This window comes from Cydia fagiglandana, chromosome 20, assembly GCF_963556715.1.
Source record: "Cydia fagiglandana chromosome 20, ilCydFagi1.1, whole genome shotgun sequence".
In the NCBI taxonomy this organism is placed as follows: Eukaryota; Metazoa; Arthropoda; class Insecta; order Lepidoptera; family Tortricidae; genus Cydia; species Cydia fagiglandana.
The window spans coordinates 13,490,651-13,511,914 of record NC_085951.1 but is presented as its reverse complement, the minus strand read 5'-3'; the positions used below and the strand labels follow the sequence as shown (position 1 = coordinate 13,511,914).

Below are 21,264 nucleotides of genomic sequence, written 5' to 3'. Positions count from 1 at the left end.
CCGAAGACATATAGACGGCCGAGCGAAGCGAGGCCGGATAGGTCTGAGCGCGGGCAACCCCATTTCCCGCCGAGGTATGTATAGTGCTTTTCTCAAACATGCAATGAAATAAATAAAATAAAAAATCCACGAAGCCCAAGTTTTATTTATAGAAAAAACTAAAAGTAAACTACACCCAAAATATAACCAACACGTACCTATATCATTATCACGCGTATGTTTTACACGAGTCGTGTATTTTTACTACCCGTATATTTTCATGTATCTTTGATTTTTTCGCCTTGTATCCGTCTCACTGTCGTTTTCGTCACATAAGTTTACATAGTCTTTCATGTTGATATCACGTTTCACATACATCGTTGCTTTATGCATGGAGTAAATAAGTATAATTTCCACAGTGTTGACGAATTTGTAGTTACATTCATTTAAAATATGCCACAAAACTGTTTCTAATAAACTGTAAGCCATTTTTCTTAGTTTCTCAAATAATAAAATTGCCATAAGCAACCATATACATACTTCGTCTTTGACTTGGCGGCAGAGGTAGCAAGTTATTTAAAATCAATTCTGCTTACGCTGCCAATTCCAACACCTACGATTACAATTAATATTAATTTCATTATTTCGTCGGAACTCATATTAAAGTCAAAAAATCAACAACGCACCATAAATCCAATAAAACAGAATGAATATCTTTCAACTTTACCTCCATAACAATTTAAAAAATATAACTACGCGTGTTTGAGTAGACCTTTTTACCGCTAACGTTTAGATGAAATATTTTAAATGTTTTTATTTGTGTAGTTAAATTTATAATTTAAAATTATAGAATGTATTATTTATTAAATTCATGTTGATTTTATACAAATAAAACTGCAAATTATAGCAAACATTGTTTTTTGTTTTTTTTTTTATAGGCGTAGTGGCAGAGTGTCATTACGAACCATAAAGCAAATACTGCCTCTATAGTTTTTTTTTAATGGATGAATGCCACGATGCTGTGTCACAAATATCTGTGAAATGAAAATTAAAAAAGAGGACTTTGCCGGCCTAGGCCTGCAAGATGTGTATGAAATTCCATTAACGACTTTTTGTCCTAGCCGCACCTGAAACGTCATACTTCGCAGCCTATTATAAGGAACATAACATCAATATTTCATTGCATGTTTGAGAAAATAATATTATAGCATTGCTTTCACAGATGCGTGCCTGTGCAAGCGGGGGCCCACGCCCGGCTATATCTTCCTGTTCGACATGAGAGGAGTCCGGCTCGGCCATCTCACGCGCGTCAGTCTCTCGTGAGTATACTTTATACTTAGGGCTTATCTCTGCAAGCGAGGGCCCACACCCGGCTATATCTTCCTGTTCGACATGAGAGGAGTCCGGCTCGGCCATCTCACGCGCGTCAGTCTCTCGTGAGTATACTTTATATTTAGGGCTTATCTCTGCAAGCGGGGGCCCACGCCCGGCTATATCTTCCTGTTCGACATGAGAGGAGTCCGGCTCGGACATCTCACGCGCGTCAGTCTCTCGTGAGTATACTTTATACTTAGGGCTTATCTCTGCAAGCGGGGGCCCACGCCCGGCTATATCTTCCTGTTCGACATGAGAGGAGTCCGGCTCGGACATCTCACGCGCGTCAGTCTCTCGTGAGTATACTTTATACTTAGGGCTTATCTCTGCAAGCGGGGGCCCACGCCCGGCTATATCTTCCTGTTCGACATGAGAGGAGTCCGGCTCGGACATCTCACGCGCGTCAGTCTCTCGTGAGTATACTTTATACTTAGGGCTTATCTCTGCAAGCGGGGGCCCACGCCCGGCTATATCTTCCTGTTCGACATGAGAGGAGTCCGGCTCGGACATCTCACGCGCGTCAGTCTCTCGTGAGTATACTTTATACTTAGGGCTTATCTCTGCAAGCGGGGGCCCACGCCCGGCTATATCTTCCTGTTCGACATGAGAGGAGTCCGGCTCGGACATCTCACGCGCGTCAGTCTCTCGTGAGTATACTTTATACTTAGGGCTTATCTCTGCAAGCGGGGGCCCACGCCCGGCTATATCTTCCTGTTCGACATGAGAGGAGTCCGGCTCGGACATCTCACGCGCGTCAGTCTCTCGTGAGTATACTTTATACTTAGGGCTTATCTCTGCAAGCGGGGGCCCACGCCCGGCTATATCTTCCTGTTCGACATGAGAGGAGTCCGGCTCGGCCATCTCACGCGCGTCAGTCTCTCGTGAGTATACTTTATACTTAGGGCTTATCTCTGCAAGCGGGGGCCCACGCCCGGCTATATCTTCCTGTTCGACATGAGAGGAGTCCGGCTCGGACATCTCACGCGCGTCAGTCTCTCGTGAGTATACTTTATACTTAGTGCTTAAGTAGACGATGCGAGAACTCGCATACGAGTTTCATTACATTGCGGGTTTTGATCGGTCGGTTGAATTGGATGTAACCAGTCGCAATGTAACTAAAATCATATACGAGTTCGCGCGCCGTCTAAATCAGCCCTTACTCATTCAGTTAGTTACTCCGTTGGCTCAGCGACCCAAAATGAGACTGGGCCTCCGACACAAGTCAGCACCACTTTTCTCGGCCCTGTGCAACCCAATTGTTGACTTTGAGTTCGCACAGATCCGCCTCTACCATATCGCACCAGCGATACCTGGGACATGGGGCGACCTCTTGCTAGGCGGCCCAGGTCACATTCCGATCTTCAACCATTCTCTCAAGATGGCCCAACCAAAGGAGTCTGTGAGCTTTATTATAGGGGAGACACTGTGATATTAGATTCAGCCACTAGGTAGATTATAGTCGCTAGCTAATAGGAAACAAGACCGAAGTGATCCCATAAGTGTTCCGTAAACAAAGTTTTGTACGGAACACTAAAAACGAAGTGAAGAAGTTTTTGTTCGCCTTGGCGGGGGCATCGCCGTGTTCCCAGATATAGTGTTATTTAAGACTTTATGAGAATTTGAAGGACTTGAAAGTTTCTTTGGTTTGATTATTTGGTAACAAGGTACTAAAATAATCAGCTCCATGCATTTTAAGCATAATTTGATAAAACTGAAAGAGTCGTTAATTTAAAATATTTAAATGTAGTGTTTTGTGGGAATTGCTGTGTTATATTGTGTTAGGGCCACCCCACATTTAGCGTCTTTTGAGCGTCGGCGTCTACAATTCTATGGCCGCTGCTCGACGCAACGTCGACGCAACTGCGCAGCGACGTAATTTTCCATAACGTTGACCAGACGCCGACGCTCGAAAGACGCTAAATGTGGGGTGGCCCTTAAGGTAAATATGTCTGTGATGTTAATGTTAGTATGGAAATGTGCCTATACTAAACTAGTAGAATTAGGGCTATTTGCCTCATGCCACTAGCCCGGGGTTAACCTGTTAAACCGTTAACACAGTGTCAAATTGTACTGGTAACCATGGTAACTCCAGGTTTAACCGGTTAACCCCTGGTCAGTAGAATGGTGCAAGCGGCGCTTAGTCTATTATGTTCTAATTAGTACAGATGTAGCGTATAATTGTTTCTGACGTATTTTCTCGGAAACGTTCGTATTTATCATGCTACTTCAGTCACCTTAGTACTTTTTGTAGCGTTACCAGGCGTGTCTCACTCCGCGATTTCGTCGCTTTGCTACAGGTAGCTAAAAGTACATCCGTTCGGCCCCAATTTTGGGGTTTGCCATAAGCCGCGCGTGGCGCTGTCGCCACCTAGCGGCCATATCTGTCCTGATCGTAACAGACGCGTTTTGTTAGAGAGTGAGTCTTCTGTACCTAGTACTATTATTTATTCTGTACCGACACTAACTGAAATAGCAATGACTGACACGTTCATACCTACGTTTCCGTGCAAATACGATGGAAAATGTACAGGTGCCATCAGATATATCGGAGCGGCCAAGGTGTTCACAATATCTGAACAAGCGCTCTAACGCCTTGACCATAGTCTAATAAAACATGGTCTTCTCTTCCCAGAGTGACACAAGCCTACGTCACAATAACATGGCCGCTATATATAGCGCTATCGCATATTATCATATAGCGCTGTCGCATGATGACGTAGGCTTGTGTCAGTCAGGTGACTTAGAAAAGACGGGAAGAGAGTATCAGGCGGAGTATATAAATTATTATACCATGGCCTTGACAATAGAGGCGTGTTCAGATATTTGTGAGCACCTTGGCCGCTCCGATATATCTGATGGCGACTGTACTACATCTGTACTTACCTTAGCATAACATAACGATACCAGCAGAATTATTATTCTTCATTTTATGTATCTCACGATTTACTTTAAAATATTATAATATATTATATAATATATACTTTAAATGTTTTAGCTTTCAAAAGGATAAGCAAAGGTAAATTAGCAAGGGAAAAATCATCATTATCAATTATCATATTAATGTATGTATGTATATAAATAGATTACATTCACATCTTAAACTTTCTATTTCTATTTCATTGTAGAATAACTTCTTATAATTAAGTAAGTAGTAACCTGTCCCGTCATTTTCATACTACATATGTAATTACATGTCCTATTCCTATTAGATTGTTAGGTATTAGATATATAAGTAATACTGACGGTGTACGGTAAAGGAATTTATTTTCAGTACCTACCTTTCGTACCTTGTCATAGTGACGATAGTATGAGGTCCCTAGCGATTTTGAGTGATAAGGTAAGAAATGGCACTGGAATTAATTTCTATGACTGTACCAAAAATGGACAAGAATGATCATAGCTGCTAATTTTAGTACCTTGCCTTACCTACGTCAGAACTACTCCTACGATTCCAGTTTTTCATTACACAAACCCTGAAAAAATGCCTTATGCTTCATCTGCCTAAGGGCGTTTCTATTAGAATGTGGTCACCTATAAGTGGATGTCCTTGTTCCTATGTAATTGTGTAGATGTATTATCCGTTGGTGATCCTTACATAAATAATAGTTATTTACGATACAAGTGCGGAAAAGAGGAAATTCAAAACGAGTGGCGATAAATTAAAATAACCGAAGGCAGTGTTTTAAATCGACACGAGTCGCGAATTACCTATTAGCACGTGTATCGTACAACGTTTTACAGTACATATGGCCCTTTACACTTTCGACAACTTGTTTACATGTACATATGAAACCAACCAATTTTAACTTATTAACTAACCATTAGTGTGGTAAACATGGGGTCAAACTGACCATATCATCATCATTATTATATATTTCCACCATTCGATAACCATTACAAACGACTCTGATTACATTTTAATGTGTTCGATAACAGAAGCATTTCAAACGACATTTTCTATTATAACTTATCAGCAAGTGGGTTTTCCTTGATATAACGCGAATAAAATAGGTAGGTACCTACTCCAATTTTTTGTTCACCCTTTGCTATCCCGAAGTTGTCTGGAAAAGACCGCTTATATACAACCGGGTCTTCCATATAATTAATATAATTACGTAAACAGTTGATCAAACCAGAATTACCAGCGTCATATAATTTATACTTGTGACGCACGCTAGTTGAAATAAAATAAACAAAACAGCTTAACTACTAACTAGATAATAATTAAGGCGACTTATAACCTCGACGACATTGACCTCATGTTAATACATCAAATGCTTCTTGCACGCGCAATTCCAAAATTACATTTTTTTTGTCACAACTAACTAAGATGCGTTTAGAACTTAGTCTAAGATGCGTTTATTTAATAACATTAATGTAATTTACAATTTTAGTTTCCTTTAACGTAGTTAAATCTTCTTATGGTGCCGTATCCTACCCTATGGGGTGATCCATTAATTACGTCACACGAATTTCTAGGTTTTTTGACCCCTCCCCCCTCCTTGTCACACTTGGTCACATTTGGCAAACCCCCTCCCCCCTAGTGTGACGTCACATTTTTTCTACGAAAACGCCAAATCGAATTAAGTAAGTACCTAAGTATTATTAATATTTTATCAAAATATTTTTGACGATATAAATATTAGTAATTTTATAACCCAAAACTGCTTAGGAAAGAAAATTAAACGAATAAGAACGATTATCGTTTTAAAAACTTGTTATTTAAATGTACAGCGAATAAAATAATTTAAATAAATTTTCGGTTACTGATGAAGTTAAAGTGACGTCACAAAGTTTGTGTCTCCCCCCTCCCCCGTGTCACAATATGTCACATTTTGTTGACCCCCTCCCTCCCCCTAAACGTGTGATGTAATTAATGGATGACCCCTATATGAGTGATCATCATGCGAAAGTATGTATGGTTCTAATACCTGGCCTGTAACATGAGCAAATAATTAAAACATAGATTGTACTCCTCAAACGGTGACACTTTTCAACAACTTTCAAAAATTATGAAGTATATTTAGACTCCCTATTTTTCATATATAGTTTTAATGTATATTTGCATGTATACTTGTATACTTATAGCAAATAAATTATATGACTATGACATACAAAATAAATATTATCTTCAATGGACGCCATCGCCACGCCATATCATTGTGATTGACGTTGCTTGTCACGCCTTAAACATAACAAAATTCGCAATACATTGCGTCTTAGAATAAACTTTAAAGTGTATTAAAAACCGGGCAAGTGCGAGTCGGACTCGCGCACGAAGGGTTCCGTACCATAATGCAAAAAAAAACAAAAAAAAAGCAAAAAAAAAACGGTCACCCATCCAAGTACTGACCTCTCCCGACGTTGCTTAACTTTGGTCAAAAATCACGTGTGTTGTATGGGAGCCCCATTTAAATCCATATTTTATTCTGTTTTTAGTATTTGCTGTTATAGCGGCAACAGAAATACATCATCTGTGAAAATTTCAACTGTCTAGCTATCACGGTTCGTGAGATACAGCCTGGTGACAGACGGACAGACGGACGGACGGACAGCGAAGTCTTAGTAATAGGGTCCCGTTTTACCCTTTGGGTACGGAACCCTAAAAATTAACCCACAAGTTACTTTTAAAAGTTGCTGAACAAATGTTGGTATGAGGAGTACAGCCTGCAGTTTAATTTTTTGCTCATATTACAGGCCACACCCGGTATATATGTACTTAGTTGTATGTAAAGTATAGTTAATTTAATCACTATGTTGATAGAACAACGTCCAATTGAATTAATAATGTTCGAACTATGCAGTACAAACAATCAGTTTCAACAACAACATTATCGAGAATAACATAACTTGGTTTGTTTTGTCTTCGGTTGCCGCTATAGTTACTTATGAAGTAAAAACTATTTAAACGGATCATAATTATGATGTATAATCATCAACAGTCACAGAACTGAGTGCGCCAAATGGTAGATAAATTTGACCTGAAATACGCATACTTATAATATTTTATTACTTACCATCACTTAAGTCTTAAATAAAGTAGTAAAATATTCTGCAAACCTTTCGAGGACGCAGTAATAAAATCAAATCGCTTTATGTTTATTTAGGCATTCGGCATCTGAAAGCTTCTGTTAGCCTTGCGTTTTCAATAAATATTTCTTTCGTTAAGTATTTCAATAAATGCTAAGAGTTAATCAACTTTCAAGTAGGTACCTGTATCATATGAAATTATAAAATGAATGGTTTCCTTCCAGGTCCCTCCGCAAGTTCTTCCAATTCGTGCAGGAGGCCTGGCCGATCCGCATGAAGGGCATACACGTGCTCAACTCCGAGCCCATCGTGGACAAGCTGCTCATCCTCATCAGGCCCTTCATGGAGAAGAAGTTCTATGACATGGTAGGTTGACGAACGATCCATCTTCAAACAGCCACGGAAGTCATCTTGTTTGTAAACTTTTAGTAGTCCAGGAAGGAATACCTTTAGAATGCTCAACTCAGAGCCCATCGTGGACAAACTACTCATCCTCATCAGGCCCTTCATGGAGAAGAAGTTCTACGACATGGTAGGTTGACGAACGATCCATCTTCAAGCAGCAACGGAAGCCATCTTGTTTGTAAACTTTCAGTAGTCCAGGAAGGAATACATTTAGAATGCTCAACTCAGAGCCCATCGTGGACAAACTACTCATCCTCATCAGGCCCTTCGTGGAGAAGAAGTTCTATGACATAGTAGGTTAATTAATGATCGATCTATCTTCAAACAGCCATGGAAGCCATATTGTCTGTAAACTTTCAGTAGTCCAGGAATACCTTTAGAATGCTCAACTCCGAGCCCATCGTGAACAAGCTCCTTATCCTCATTAGCCCCTTTATGGAGAAGAAGTTTATTTTAACATAATACCGAACAACGTCGGTAAGCTGTATTTGTGGGCACTTGGGCAGTGACCTTGACATTTTGCTTTGTTATAAATGTATCATTTTATCTAGATTATCATAATTATTTCCTTTATTTTTGTAAATAAATATAATATCAAATGTTTTAGATTATAATCTACTCACTATTGTTTTTTTATATTTTATCATTGTACGTAATTAGAGTACGAGAACCCTTCTTTGTTACAATATTTATAATAAAAATAAATGTTTTTAACGAAAATGAGATTGAAAATATGTTTCCAAGCTACCCGATATGACCTTGTTTAATCAGAAATCAGAAATCAGAAATTTATTTGCTAAAAACATAACCACATCACACATTTAGTGAGATAAACCGATTCGGACATTTTCTTAGGAGCGAAAGTAGCAAGACAGGACCTAATTCCTACAAAAATATGACGTACCTATTGTATCCAACTGAAACCGGATTTTTTGCCGATATTGAAACCGTACCTTCGACCTAAACACGATTTTTATACCGAAAGGGAATCTTCGGTCGGACATACAGAAAAAATACAGTTTTCGACGCGGCCAAAAGTTTCGGTAGTTGTTTGACCGAGACCAAACCCTCGCGTGAAACATGATTTTTTATCTATTTTCAACCCATTCTGCTTATAATATTAGTTGTAAATTGTTTTAATACTGTGGCCCTAGTGGAAAAGGGTACAAGTCTCACGCAGCTTAGGAGTAAAAGGGCACAGATGTGACTTAGAACTTACACCCTTTTACAACTGCGCTGCCCAAGACTTATACCTTTTTTCACTAGGGACACATTTATTTATATATTTATAGTAGGTAAATTTTTCGTCAGTAGCTACACTTGTGACATCTGGTGTCAAGTAGGGGTACTGATAGTTCTACTACTTGACGCTAGATGTCGACTACTAAATACCGCGCGTTTTGGTAAGAAAACTGATATATGGAGATAGCACGCTTTCTTTACTTATATGTATTACTCTATGGAATGCACGAACGCTAGGGTAGGGTATTATACTGAATATAAAATAAATTATTTTACACCATGCATGATACATGAAATAAAGCATCAGATAATTATTAGAATAACACAGATAGGAGTTATTTATAAACACATTAAGTTCTATTTAATAAATCGAATAGAAATATAAAAAGTAGGTGAGTTGACCGTGACGTCACGAAGTAATGTTTAGTTTTGGCAGTTCTAAAAAAGTAACTGATTTGACTAGTAGGAAAATACCCTATTATTGGTTGAATCCGTGCGCGTCAGCTGACGTATTTAGTGGTCAAAGGTTTAATATGTCAGAAACAATTAACAATATAACGATAACTAGTAGCTACAGGATGCTGCCTCGTTAATAGCAGACATGTTAATTGCTTAAATAATAAAGATGTGGCGTGGTTTCCTTTTATCAACAATTTTGTAATCAATATAATTAAATATAATATTTTAGACTTTCGCATTTTGAATACATATTAACTCACATTATAGACTATTATTATGTTGAATATAATTCGCGTTAGACCCGTCTATAATGTGAGTCAATATAATTGAGTTTTTTAAAACTTATGTTTAGAGTATGAAATAGAAATAGATACGTTAAATACTTAAACAGATACATACCTACAGTTTAGATAGAGTGGGAAATCCTTTTATCACACCTACACATAAAATTGTAATTACTAATTTTAGTACTGATGTAGGGCATAATTGTTTTCCATCGTATTTTCTCGCCTCACGCCTATATAATATATATTTGCCTAATAATTGTCAGGGCGTTAGAGTGCGTGTTCAGATATCGTGAACACCTTGGCCGCTTCGATATATCTGATGGGGACTGTACTAGACTAGTCCGTACATTTATTTCAGTTTACATTTATATTTTTTTATTAATTTTTAACATATTGTTTTCCTACTTCCAGCTAAAATTCCACAGCAAGACCGAAGACCTTACGAAGTTCTACGAGACAGTGGTCCCCCGCTCCGCCCTCCCCCCCGACTACGGAGGCACCCTCCCCGACACACAGACCCTCCACAAGAAGTGCATGCAGCAACTTCAGGCTTTGGAGCCCTACTTTGCTGCCGAAGAACAGCAGAGGGCTAGAGCGTACCCGGATAAGAAGAGAGATAAGGCGTTGAATAAGAATTTTAAGAAGTTAGATATAGATTAATAAAAATCTAGTTTTTAGGTCTCAGGAAATCGTCGATGAGTGGCTCTTGTTTACTTAGCTGTATGCTCAAGAGGTGTTTTTAGGCTGGCCAAATTTATTTGATAGATTTTATAATTTGTATAATTTAGTCTGGCTAAGCACTATGAGTATGACAGAAAAAACGGCACATGCAAAATAATTATGTATGAAAAGTTTACACTTGCGTTTTTAATTTTTCGTTTTTTTTTTTCAATATTATGATAGTTAGCCAGACTAGATATAAATGTATGCTGGCTCATCATGACTCATTTTTAGTCAAACTCATCTGATCTATTATAACCATTTTATAAGTATTGAGTTTAATCTTTTAGACAGGGTTCAATAAAGCTCACACTAAAAACGAGACCCTCAAATTTGCGCTTATCCGGACAAGAGAGATAAAACGTTGAACAAGAATTTAAAGAAATTGGAGATTAGTGTGGTTTTAGGCGGATTTTATGGGTATGAGAAAAGGCGCCAAAACATGTTTAGTTAAGTCTGGCCAGGAATACGAATAAATTGTCTGGCTAAGGATTTTGACACCAGAAAAGACAGACTGTGAATGTATTCTTAATCGTTTATACGCCTTAGAATTTTTTTTAAATACTTCCACAGTTGATCTTGGTGTTATATTTGTTATATTAATATTATTAGATAATATGACTATGACTATGAGGTGCGAAAGTTCATAATGTAGACTACGGTGTTTACTTACCACAGGCCGTAAGCTTGTTTGCCACCATCTTGGTATAAAAATATCATGTAGTACAAATATTTAATTCCAATTGTCAATTGTATTCCTAGGTAGGTTTTGTATATAAAAGAAAATTAAGAAAAAAATGTACTTAATATTCGCTCACTATGGTCAGACCATAGACAAGTAGGTATATACCTTTTGCACCAAGCTTATATATAGTGTATAATGTATAACTATGTACCTGTCTCTTAAAGATCATTAGGTAACCTCAGGTCTTAGGAAGGTCTAGGTTAAATGTACTAACAGTTATTTCATCCCGGGATAACTTGATAAGTGGGCAGGTGTATCATGATATCTCGTGGACGTCAGCCACCGTTGATAGATTAATCTCTCTCTATTGGCCCACAATACAAGACAATTTTCCGGTGATATTTGAATCAACTATACCTATTGGAAAATAGAGTTGATTTTGGTTTTGTTTTTAATCGATTGGAACAAAACAAATGCAAGTTTAATTCATTGAATAATAATTCAAATTTCATTGGTGATAATTAGTTCTAGTATTAAGACCGTGCGATGCTTGAGGTAAAGGAATACGAGCCACCCAACAATATCTATATACAATATCTAGAGTTTTGCAATTTAAAAAATTTCATTGCAATACTTTATTTGTTTGGGTGGGTTTTTTTTTATCCCGCCAACGGAGCGGCGGCTGACGTATACCGACCGCTATTATACATCTGCCTTAAAAATGAGGGTGGTAATTTACATGTCAAAATAAATTCATTCGTAATTCAAATGCACACTGTATACTGATATTTAATCAGAGTAGGTACAAATTGTTTCTAATATTGTCAATAAAGAGATAAATATATTTTAAATATAATATTAGTAGGAAAATAAAATTGTACATAAGATTTAGAAAAGATCAAGTATATCTGAGATGGTTCTATAATATAATGGACGTATGATGGATGGACTCGTTACTGACAGGATAAAGCTTCCGTCTCTTTCTATCGTGCGCATTTTGATGACGTAATTTACTTTATCATGTCGATAACTGCGTCCACCATACGCCAAATCACACGCAAAGAGAATTTTAAATCAATTCGTAATAATGGGATAGATATAATGCTTTGTTTCATCATAACATATTTTTTGAATTGATAGACTTTTTATAAAGTACCTTTTTATTCACTTAAATTAATACGAATAATAAATTTAATAAAACTTAAACTAATAATAAAACGCGGCTATCGGCTCAATCGGGTGACCATCGCTAATGACTTCTGCTGTGGACTGTACAAGCGGCTTGAGCTGTGTAGACTTATTATAAATCTATATATGTAAATATAAATCTATTTTTAAATGTGAGAAAGCCTTACTCAATGTAAATGTGTAATTTTCTTTGTGAAATTAAATAAGTAAAAACATTGTTTTTGTATAGGCAAGCGTGATTGGCCGTCACATCGGGGCTTGTTAACACATTGATCATTATTTATTTAAGCATACATTTACTACTTTTTATGTGTTTTTAGTGGCAAATGTATGAACTCGGAATAAACACTAATCAAAGTGTAAGTATAGTGTGACATAAAATAGTAGAAATAAAACAAAATGGTACTAAAAAAAATCTATTTTAAATTGTTGCCATGTTTAAGCATTTTACGATGATTTTACATTTTAAGTCAAAAATGTGACAGTTACGTAGGAAGTGGCGCCCTCAATAATTTTCTACAATTTCTTGTCGGACTATAAACAGGCCCCGGTATGAAGGCTACAAAAGCAGGATAGTTGGGTTGACCAACCGAACTACCATTTGAGTATCTGGATATTAAAAACAAAGCTAAAGTACTTAAAGTAGTGCCTATTCGATTTTGGAATTCTTTGCGTTTAAAAATGTGGAATGTGTTTTTTTTGTCTTGTTGTGTATTGAAAATACTTCCTGTTTAGTACTTTGGATGAGCTTAATAAGCATTTATGTGACAATTTTGAAGAAGTTTGAAGGAAATACATAATTATGTATTACCTACTTAATAAAATCGCAATTAGGCCACGAAATATCTGTAACGCCTCTGTTATAACTATGAGGGCGATATAATGTATGTTCAGATATTATTGAGGACTTTGGCAGCTGCGAAATATCTGTTGACCACTGCCTGCATTAAGTACTTAAATAGTTATCTAAGCCTCTGGATGGTGTTTATTTTTTATTAGTCTCTCTCGTTTTGTACCTAATAAATGAATGATACATGTTGTTAATTTCTCAGTAAGTCCAGGAGGTGGTGGTTTAATGTACTTAATTAGTTTTATTAGTGTAATGCTTCAATGTTCCATTGATTGGACAAGTTTGTGATAATTTTCATTGGTTATCGATACCAATGTCGTGATTTATTAGAAATATAATTTATGGAGCGTTTTTAGCGGTTTTATTGTACACATTTCCTTAAAACGAATACTCTAGCTAGACATATAAATAGAATAAAGAATTATTCTGTGTCAATCTATTGATTTTGCTGTTTTGCAGTGCATCCAATTATAACCTTTGATTTTAGTGCCATCTATGAACTACTAGTGAAACTATTAGTCTTGCAGCCACATGGTAGAAATTTAAATTGTATACTGGCAACTAGGCAGCTGTCAAAAAATAACCGCCATACACGGTCCATCGAACACCTGCCGATTTTTTGTTTACATATTTCAAACGGAAAATTATGAATGAAATCTATTGTTTTAATGTAATCTGTGAATGCAAATCGAATGTGGAATAAATAATAAGTGATATTGTGTATGAAAACGCGATATTTTATTGGAAACACTCTTATTTGAAGGTAAGTTTTTGATAAATTATTTACGTTGTATTGTTCAGAGTTTATAGTTAAATTAATCGAGATAGATGAATGAATATCGTTATTATGTTTCTACATAGTAAAGGTCAGGGCTCCTTTTTAGTACCATTACTGATTTAGTATGCAATTTTTCATAATTTTGTAAAGTTACGCAATGTTCTTTGTACCGAAGTGAGTTACGCACCTAGACGAATCTTATTAAACTACGTTTTTTGTGTTCAATCCTAAATAACACGTGTTTATGTCAGAAAAAAATATTTTTAAGGAAGTCAAACTCAGGAGCTGATTGTAAAATTGTCTTACAATACAATTTATTGTTTATTTATTTATTTATTTAATCTTTATTGCACAAAAGAAAAATCTTATAGTACAAAAGGCGGACTTAATGCCATAAGGCATTCTCTACCAGTCAACCTTAAGGCTAAGCAGAGAGATTGTGAGCGGATTGTTTAACCCCCTTATTCATAAATCTTCACGGGCCTGATTTAGTTAAATGTTTAATCCCTTTCTTACAAATACATAAGCCAAAATGACAGATAAAGACAAACAATTCATAGCTAATTCAGGTCAGTAATGCATTTATCAATAATGCCATATCGTCGGGTGACAAGCAAAATTCACTAAGTAGGTACCACCACAAGTTCATAGCCATATTAGTATGGAAAGAAGGTTGATTTTTGTTTAAATTTTTTTTAGTAATTCATATTAAAGGCACTGGCAGGCATTTATTTGTTGTTATTATTACTGGCATATGAATTTCACTGCACATTTTCATCCCTATTCTAGGAATAAAAATGTTAATCCAGTGTTCTCAGCCATAAAATTGTGCTAAATTTTATCCAAATCTGTTTAACCATTTATTCATACATATGATTCACTAAGTAACATACATCTGAACATACAAACATTTATCCTTGAAACTAGAGAATTACATGAATCCATTTCTGTTTCAGCACAATGGACTCCGTCAACAATAACCAGTTTGAGGTAATACCAAACACCAAAGCGAAACGCAAGCTCACCACACCCAGCAACAACGTCTACCTCAACCCAGCGCTGGACCTCCTTGCCAATGAGGACCCCATGTGCAACACAGCCATGGAAATCGTCCCGAAGAAACGCAAGAGAACCAAAAGCTGTGACATCACCGCTTTTGAAAACACTGCACTGGATCTTGGTATCAGTAAGGCAGCGGTTAATGAATTCTTGGCTAGAGAGCTGCAAAATGTTAAGAGAAACACAAGGAATTATGATGTTTGTAGGTTAGGATCCATTGAAGAACCTATTTATGCTAACATGACTGATTTAAATCCACAGAACTTAAAGAAGACATTAACGCATGAAACATTAAATGTGCCACAGAGATTGCATGGTAGCCTTAATGATGACACTTTAATGAATGTTACTAATGTGCAAAGTAATTTCAGTAATTTTCCATCTAATTTAAAAGTCACAGTTACTGATGAGGTCTCACATATATCACCAAATATGAGAGAGTTTACAAAAGGAATGTTGAACATCACTCAAAATGAAACCTTAAGTGCTCCTTTTATACAGGGCACATCTACCAATGTAACAGTCAATAAGCCACAAATTTTAGAGACAACTTTTAATAAAGAATCATTCTTAAATGTGCATCCAAATATACAAGACACTGAAGAAACTTTAGACTTATCAGAGATTAAAAATGATGTTTTTGATTCCGGTGTTTCTGATATGGAACATAAACCGTTGAATGCTCTTGATAGTGAAATGCAAGATTTCTCATCCATCAGTAACATTACTAATGTACAAACTAACATAACCAACCAAATATTTGTAAATAATCCCAGTAACCTCAGTTTAAGCTTCATAGATAGACTAGCTCTAGATTCACCTATTGCATCAAATCAATCAATCTACTTTGATGACGATTTAAATGAAAGCAACATAATGGAGATAAAAACAATCACAATAATTACTAAAAAGAAAAAGATACCTGATAAAAATAATACTAACCCATTTCTGAATCCTAATATAGCTGATGATCTAGTTGTACCAAGAGAGAATCCATTTTTAGATGTCAATGAAACAAGAGCTGAATCTGAATATAATGCTGAAGCAAACATTTTACAAAATAACATACAGACTAATGAAATAATGCCAAGGAGATTATTCACACACGATACTAACAGTACAATATCTACTGTAAATGAATCTAATGTTGAAAATCAGTATGAAAATATCGATGGCTATCGATCTGAGAGCCCTATTTATGAAAATACAGATGATAGTTTAAATAAGCAAAGCAAGATACTTGGTTGTGATGTCTCACAATTCAGTGCTATAGACATCATGAATTTAAATAAAATCAGTCAAGGGAATACCTCCAATGAATCAAATGAAGCTAAGAAAGATCTCAAACATCAAATCCTGAAAGCCAGCAATAAACTGTCTTCAAAACTGTTTAAGACATTAAAAAAGACATTTAAAGGTGAAAAAGACAAACTGGATCCTAACATCACTTTGAATCCTTATGAAGTGCCGAGAAAACCTCCTAAAGGAAAAGCTGTTAAAGACTCAGGTTTTGAGAATCCAGCGTTAAATCTAGACATTTCAGATGACATTGAGATTGAAGAAATCGATGGAGTTGAACATACATATGAGACTATAAAGACTCTTAGAAATACTCGCTTGAATATGAACGTGACGCCACTTAGAGAAAGAAACTACGAAGCAGAAACATCGCATAATAGAACTAATACCCCAGGTAAGAAGGTCCGTTTTGATTCAACGCTGAACCAGGAGAAGATTATTACTGGGAACAGTTTTGACGGTGACATCCAAAGTCCAGGGTTCGATTCTAAGATTGATAAATATCATGATGAGTTGGAAAACTGTATAAATGAGAGGAAGTTCTTACAGCAAAATATGTGAAGTTTAGGGCGTCCGCTTGGTGCGGTTGCACGGAGCGGGTGACCGGGTGTACGAAAAATAGGAGCTAAGCTGACTGGCGGGGCCGCGCGCGATGGATTTCACTTCGGTCAGGCGTGGCTCACTCCGCAATTTCGTCGCTTTGCTACAGGTAGCTAAAAGTACATCCGTTCGACCCCAATTTTGGGGTTTGCCATAAGCCGCGCGTGGCGCTGTCGCCACCTAGCGGCCATGTCTGTGCTGATCGTGACAGACGCGTTTTGTTAGAGAGTGAGTCTTCTGTACCTAGTACTATTATTTATTCTGTGCTTCGGTGCCATTGAACTTAAAATCCATCGCGCGTCTGCCCGCTCCGTGCACCCGGACCAACTAGCTCTTAAGTATTATTATATTATTATATAATTAAGGGAAAAATATTAGGGTATAGGTAGTACTTACCTAGGTACCTAATAATTAGAGACAAAGAAAAATAAAGACTACTTAGTCGTAATCAGGTTCCTTATTACTATCACTAATAAAGAGTTAACCGTCAGCAATCAGAATGGATTTAGCTATACATATTTAAAAGTATTACAAATCATAATGTACTTGCCAAAGCACTGTAAATTCCAAAGTGTTTGTATTTAAGTTTTAAATTATACCTAGTTTTAATTTAGATAAGTATTTCCTATAATCTAATACCTTTAAACGAGTAATTCTTGTTTATTTATATAAAATAATATTTCGGGGATCTCAGAAACTGCTCTAAATATTTCGATGAATATTTATTATAATATTTTGCATTTGCTATATGGGGGATTTCGGGGGCGATAAATCGATCTAGCTAGGTCTTATCTCTGGGAAAACGCGCATTTTTGAGTTTTTATATGTTTTCCGATCAAAGCTTGGTCTCCCAGATATTTATGAAATAAAAATTCTATCCGGAGGTAGCTTATTTAATCAAGTTAATATTTATTAATAAGTTTCTTGCCTTAGACGTGTCATGGTAGGAATGGAATGCCTATTTAATGTTAGCTATAGTATTAATAGGTCAAAATCATCCACCTCATGCACTAAAAACTTTGGAGTTATCTCTAAATTTATGTGTTTTTAATTTCTATATTACTACAATATTGCTGTAAAGCAAGCCAAAGCAGTATTCAAACATTCTATTTCACCTAGGCTAGTGGGGTTTAATACCTGGCAAGGTATTTGTTCCTGGGTTATTGATATTTTCTTTGTATTTAAGTTTCTATTTATTATATATACCTATAATCGTCTAGTACGCACAATACAGGGCCCCTATTGAGCCTACTGTTGGGGCTAGCTCGATTTGTGTAAGATTGTCCCATAATATTTATTTATAGTCACGTCCACAGTCAAATAACTAGTAGCAGGCGTGGCTCACTCCGCGATTTCGTCGCTTTGCTACAGGTAGCTAAAAGTACATACGTTCGACCCCAATTTTGGGGTTTGCGATAAGCCGAGCGTGGCGCTGTCGCCACCTAGCGGCCATATCTGTGCTGATCGTGACAGACGCGTTTTGTTAGAGAGTGAGTCTTCTGTAGGTACCTAGTACATACTATTATTTATTCTGTGCTAGTAGACTTAATTTCTGCCCGCGAATTTATCTGCGTAGAATGATATTTCGAAAGTCTAGTATTCATTAACGCTATTAAATAATGTATGTGTTGCATTTGTATAATTTCTAATTTAATTTATTTAATAGCTGTATATCTTGCCAAATAAATATTGTACGACTATTATGGAGTTTTATTATCAGCGCCAAAGTTTTCTCGAGGGACTACAATATGAGGTTCTTCAAAAAAGGAGTGTAGCTACAGTTTTTTAAAAGGGTTGGCAATGCGCATCAGCGCATGTAACACCTCTTGAGTTGCAGGCATCCATAGGCTACGTTAACCGCTTACTGTCGAACGGACCGTATTTGTTTGCCGCCTTTGTGGTGTAAAAAACAGAATTACCATTTGCGAAATACCTACCATGAATGTGTACACTACCTATACATATATAGCCGCGTCTATTCCGAGTCTCCCGTGCAACCTTGGTTGCAATTGCATGTGACTGCAGAATTATTGGATAATCGTGGCCGCAGCGCTCAGACTCGGTATGGTAGCATCGAAAACGAAACATCGTATTTGACGAATAGATCCCTTCCTTTTCCATTTTCACATATTATTTAGGTTGATACTAGCGCTAGCGAACCGCCAGGGCTCCGCACGGGTTATACAAAAACTTAACAAATTGTACACCTAAACCTTCCTCAAGAAATGCTCTATTTATAGGTGAATACCGCATGGAAATCCGTTAAGTGGTTTTTGAGTTTATGGCGATCATACAGACGACAGACGCCTTCGTGTACCTAGTGATGAATACATGACGTTATCGCGTATACTTAATTTTTTAAATTACCTCCGAAGTTGCGAGGACGACATAGCCTCCGCCGTGGTCTCTAAGAAAGACCCGTCCCGTTAATTTTTTTTCGGGGTTGGTCCCATAGTAAAAGTTGTTCAGTATAATCCCAAAACCTCCTTGGCAACGGGAATGCAGTTATTTTTTAGCCACCCTATAAGTATATGTAGATGGGTGCTGACAAAGGGGCGGCTAGTAGTTACAACAGGGGCTGGGGCCTAGGGCGGCCAACACTGCAATCCACCACAGATGACGATGATGATTAAGTAAGTAAGTAATCATTTATTGTCAGATTGTGCAATGTCACTATACAGATGTTTTGTAAATTTTGTTTTGTATACAGACTGTTTGATCTTACTGTAACATTTGGTGCTGCTGTGGTTGTTGCACGCAGCCGGCCTTCCCACGTGGCGTCAATCGTGTTGTCGTGCGACAGCCGCGATTATTGTTCCCAATTATGTGACGTAATTTATGAAAAGGGACCTTATTGTCGAAGGCGCTTACGCCATTATTAACGATGCTCCGATATAAACACAATGCCGCGCGACGCTGTGCGGCGTAAGCGCCATCGACAATAAGGTCCCTTTTCGTAGATAATGCTCTATATATATACACCTAGGTTTTTCGGAACTTACTTATGTACGAAATATCATTTGATATTTACCAGTTGCTTTTCGGTGAAGGAAAACATCGTGAGGGAACCGGACTAATCCCTATAAGACCTAGTTTCCCCTCTTGGTTGGAAAGTCAGATGGCAGTCGCTTTCGTAAAAATTAGTGCCTATGTCAATTCTTGGGATTAGTTGTCAAGCGGACCCCGGCTCCATGAGCCGTGGCAAAATGCCGGGATAACGCGAGGAAGAAGAATATTATACACCTAGGGTATAGTGGATAGGTGTCCATGAACCCTTAAAACCTCGTAACTACATTTCGTATATTCAGATATTATATTATAATACATATTATATTTGGTTTAATTTAAACTAACACGATATCATAATTTTAAAGCTGACACGGGACTTAATCGTGTAAAAAGTAAAATAAATAAAATGTGTAAGTTATACGCGATTTAGTCACGTGTTTTATTTCGTATACCGGGTGTGGCCTGTAACACGAGCAAATAATTAAAACATAGATTGTACCCCTCAAACGGAGACACTTTTGTTCAACAACTTTTAAAAATTATGAAGTATTTAGACTCCCTATTTTTCATACAAAATAAATATTGTCTTCAATGGACGCCATCGCCACGCCATATCATTGTGATTGACGTTGCTTGTCACGCCTTAGACATAACAAAATTCGCAATACATTGCGTCTTAGAATAAACTTTAAAGTGTATTAAAAATCAAACCACAAGTTATTTTTAAAAGTCGTTGAACAAATGTTTGTCAGTATGAGGAGTACAGCCTACAGTTAAATTTTTTGCTCGTGTTACAGGCCACACCCGGTATATATTTTTTAATTTATTTATTGTTACCTAAATATGAAAAGCTACATTAATTATTGTTTCTTATCTGGCAAACTGCATAGCAGTTTGTTGGGAGAAATCTCGTTCGTGGCATTACCTACCTACTCGTACGCATACTATTTATCTGGTTGCAATACTGAATTGAATGGGTTTTTAATAAAAAAAACATTCTTATTGACTCTAGAGTGACATTTCAATTTAAGAATACCGCGAACATATTCAATGGAGACATTCTAGTTTAAGTGTTTGTGTCGATATTGATCTTGTTAATGATAGACAAAAGGTTATAGAACCGTTCAGGACCATTGAACTTTCAGGTGAAAAGTCTTGTTCTTTCCTCGTTTTTAGGGTTCCGTACCCAAAGGGTACAAACGGGACCCTATTACCTGCTATTACTAAGTCTCCACTGTCCGTCCGTCCGACTGTCTGTCTGTCTGTCACCAGGTTGTAGGCATGAGCCGTGATAGCTAGA

At 37.0% G+C, this 21,264-nt stretch overlaps 3 protein-coding genes across 3 annotated transcripts in view; 2 read left to right on the top strand and 1 right to left on the bottom strand.

Moving 5' to 3' along the window:
- LOC134674497 (alpha-tocopherol transfer protein-like) overlaps nucleotides 1–13,570 on the top strand; it is a 29,513-nt gene extending 15,943 nt beyond the window's left edge. Inside the window, exons 3-6 of the mRNA XM_063532596.1 lie at nucleotides 1,202–1,298; nucleotides 4,349–4,369; nucleotides 7,608–7,749; nucleotides 10,188–13,570. Coding sequence (XP_063388666.1) covers nucleotides 1,202–1,298; nucleotides 4,349–4,369; nucleotides 7,608–7,749; nucleotides 10,188–10,436 — 509 coding nt within the window. The 3' untranslated portion in view covers nucleotides 10,437–13,570. The remainder of the gene's footprint in view (nucleotides 1–1,201; nucleotides 1,299–4,348; nucleotides 4,370–7,607; nucleotides 7,750–10,187) is intronic.
- The window catches only part of LOC134674463 (uncharacterized), a 402,905-nt gene that overhangs the window by 153,774 nt on the left and 227,867 nt on the right, over nucleotides 1–21,264 (bottom strand). The window lies entirely within an intron of this gene.
- On the top strand, nucleotides 13,780–16,916 carry LOC134674607 (uncharacterized). Its single transcript, XM_063532720.1, has 2 exons — nucleotides 13,780–13,982; nucleotides 14,954–16,916. The coding sequence occupies exon 2, from the start codon at nucleotides 14,958–14,960 to the stop codon at nucleotides 16,914–16,916; it is 1,959 nt and encodes a 652-aa protein (XP_063388790.1). The 5' UTR covers nucleotides 13,780–13,982; nucleotides 14,954–14,957.

Coding starts and splice junctions, on each gene's coding strand:
- LOC134674607 (XM_063532720.1), top strand. CDS start 14,958: ATGGACTCCGTCAACAATAACCAGTTTGAGGTAATACCAAACACCAAA.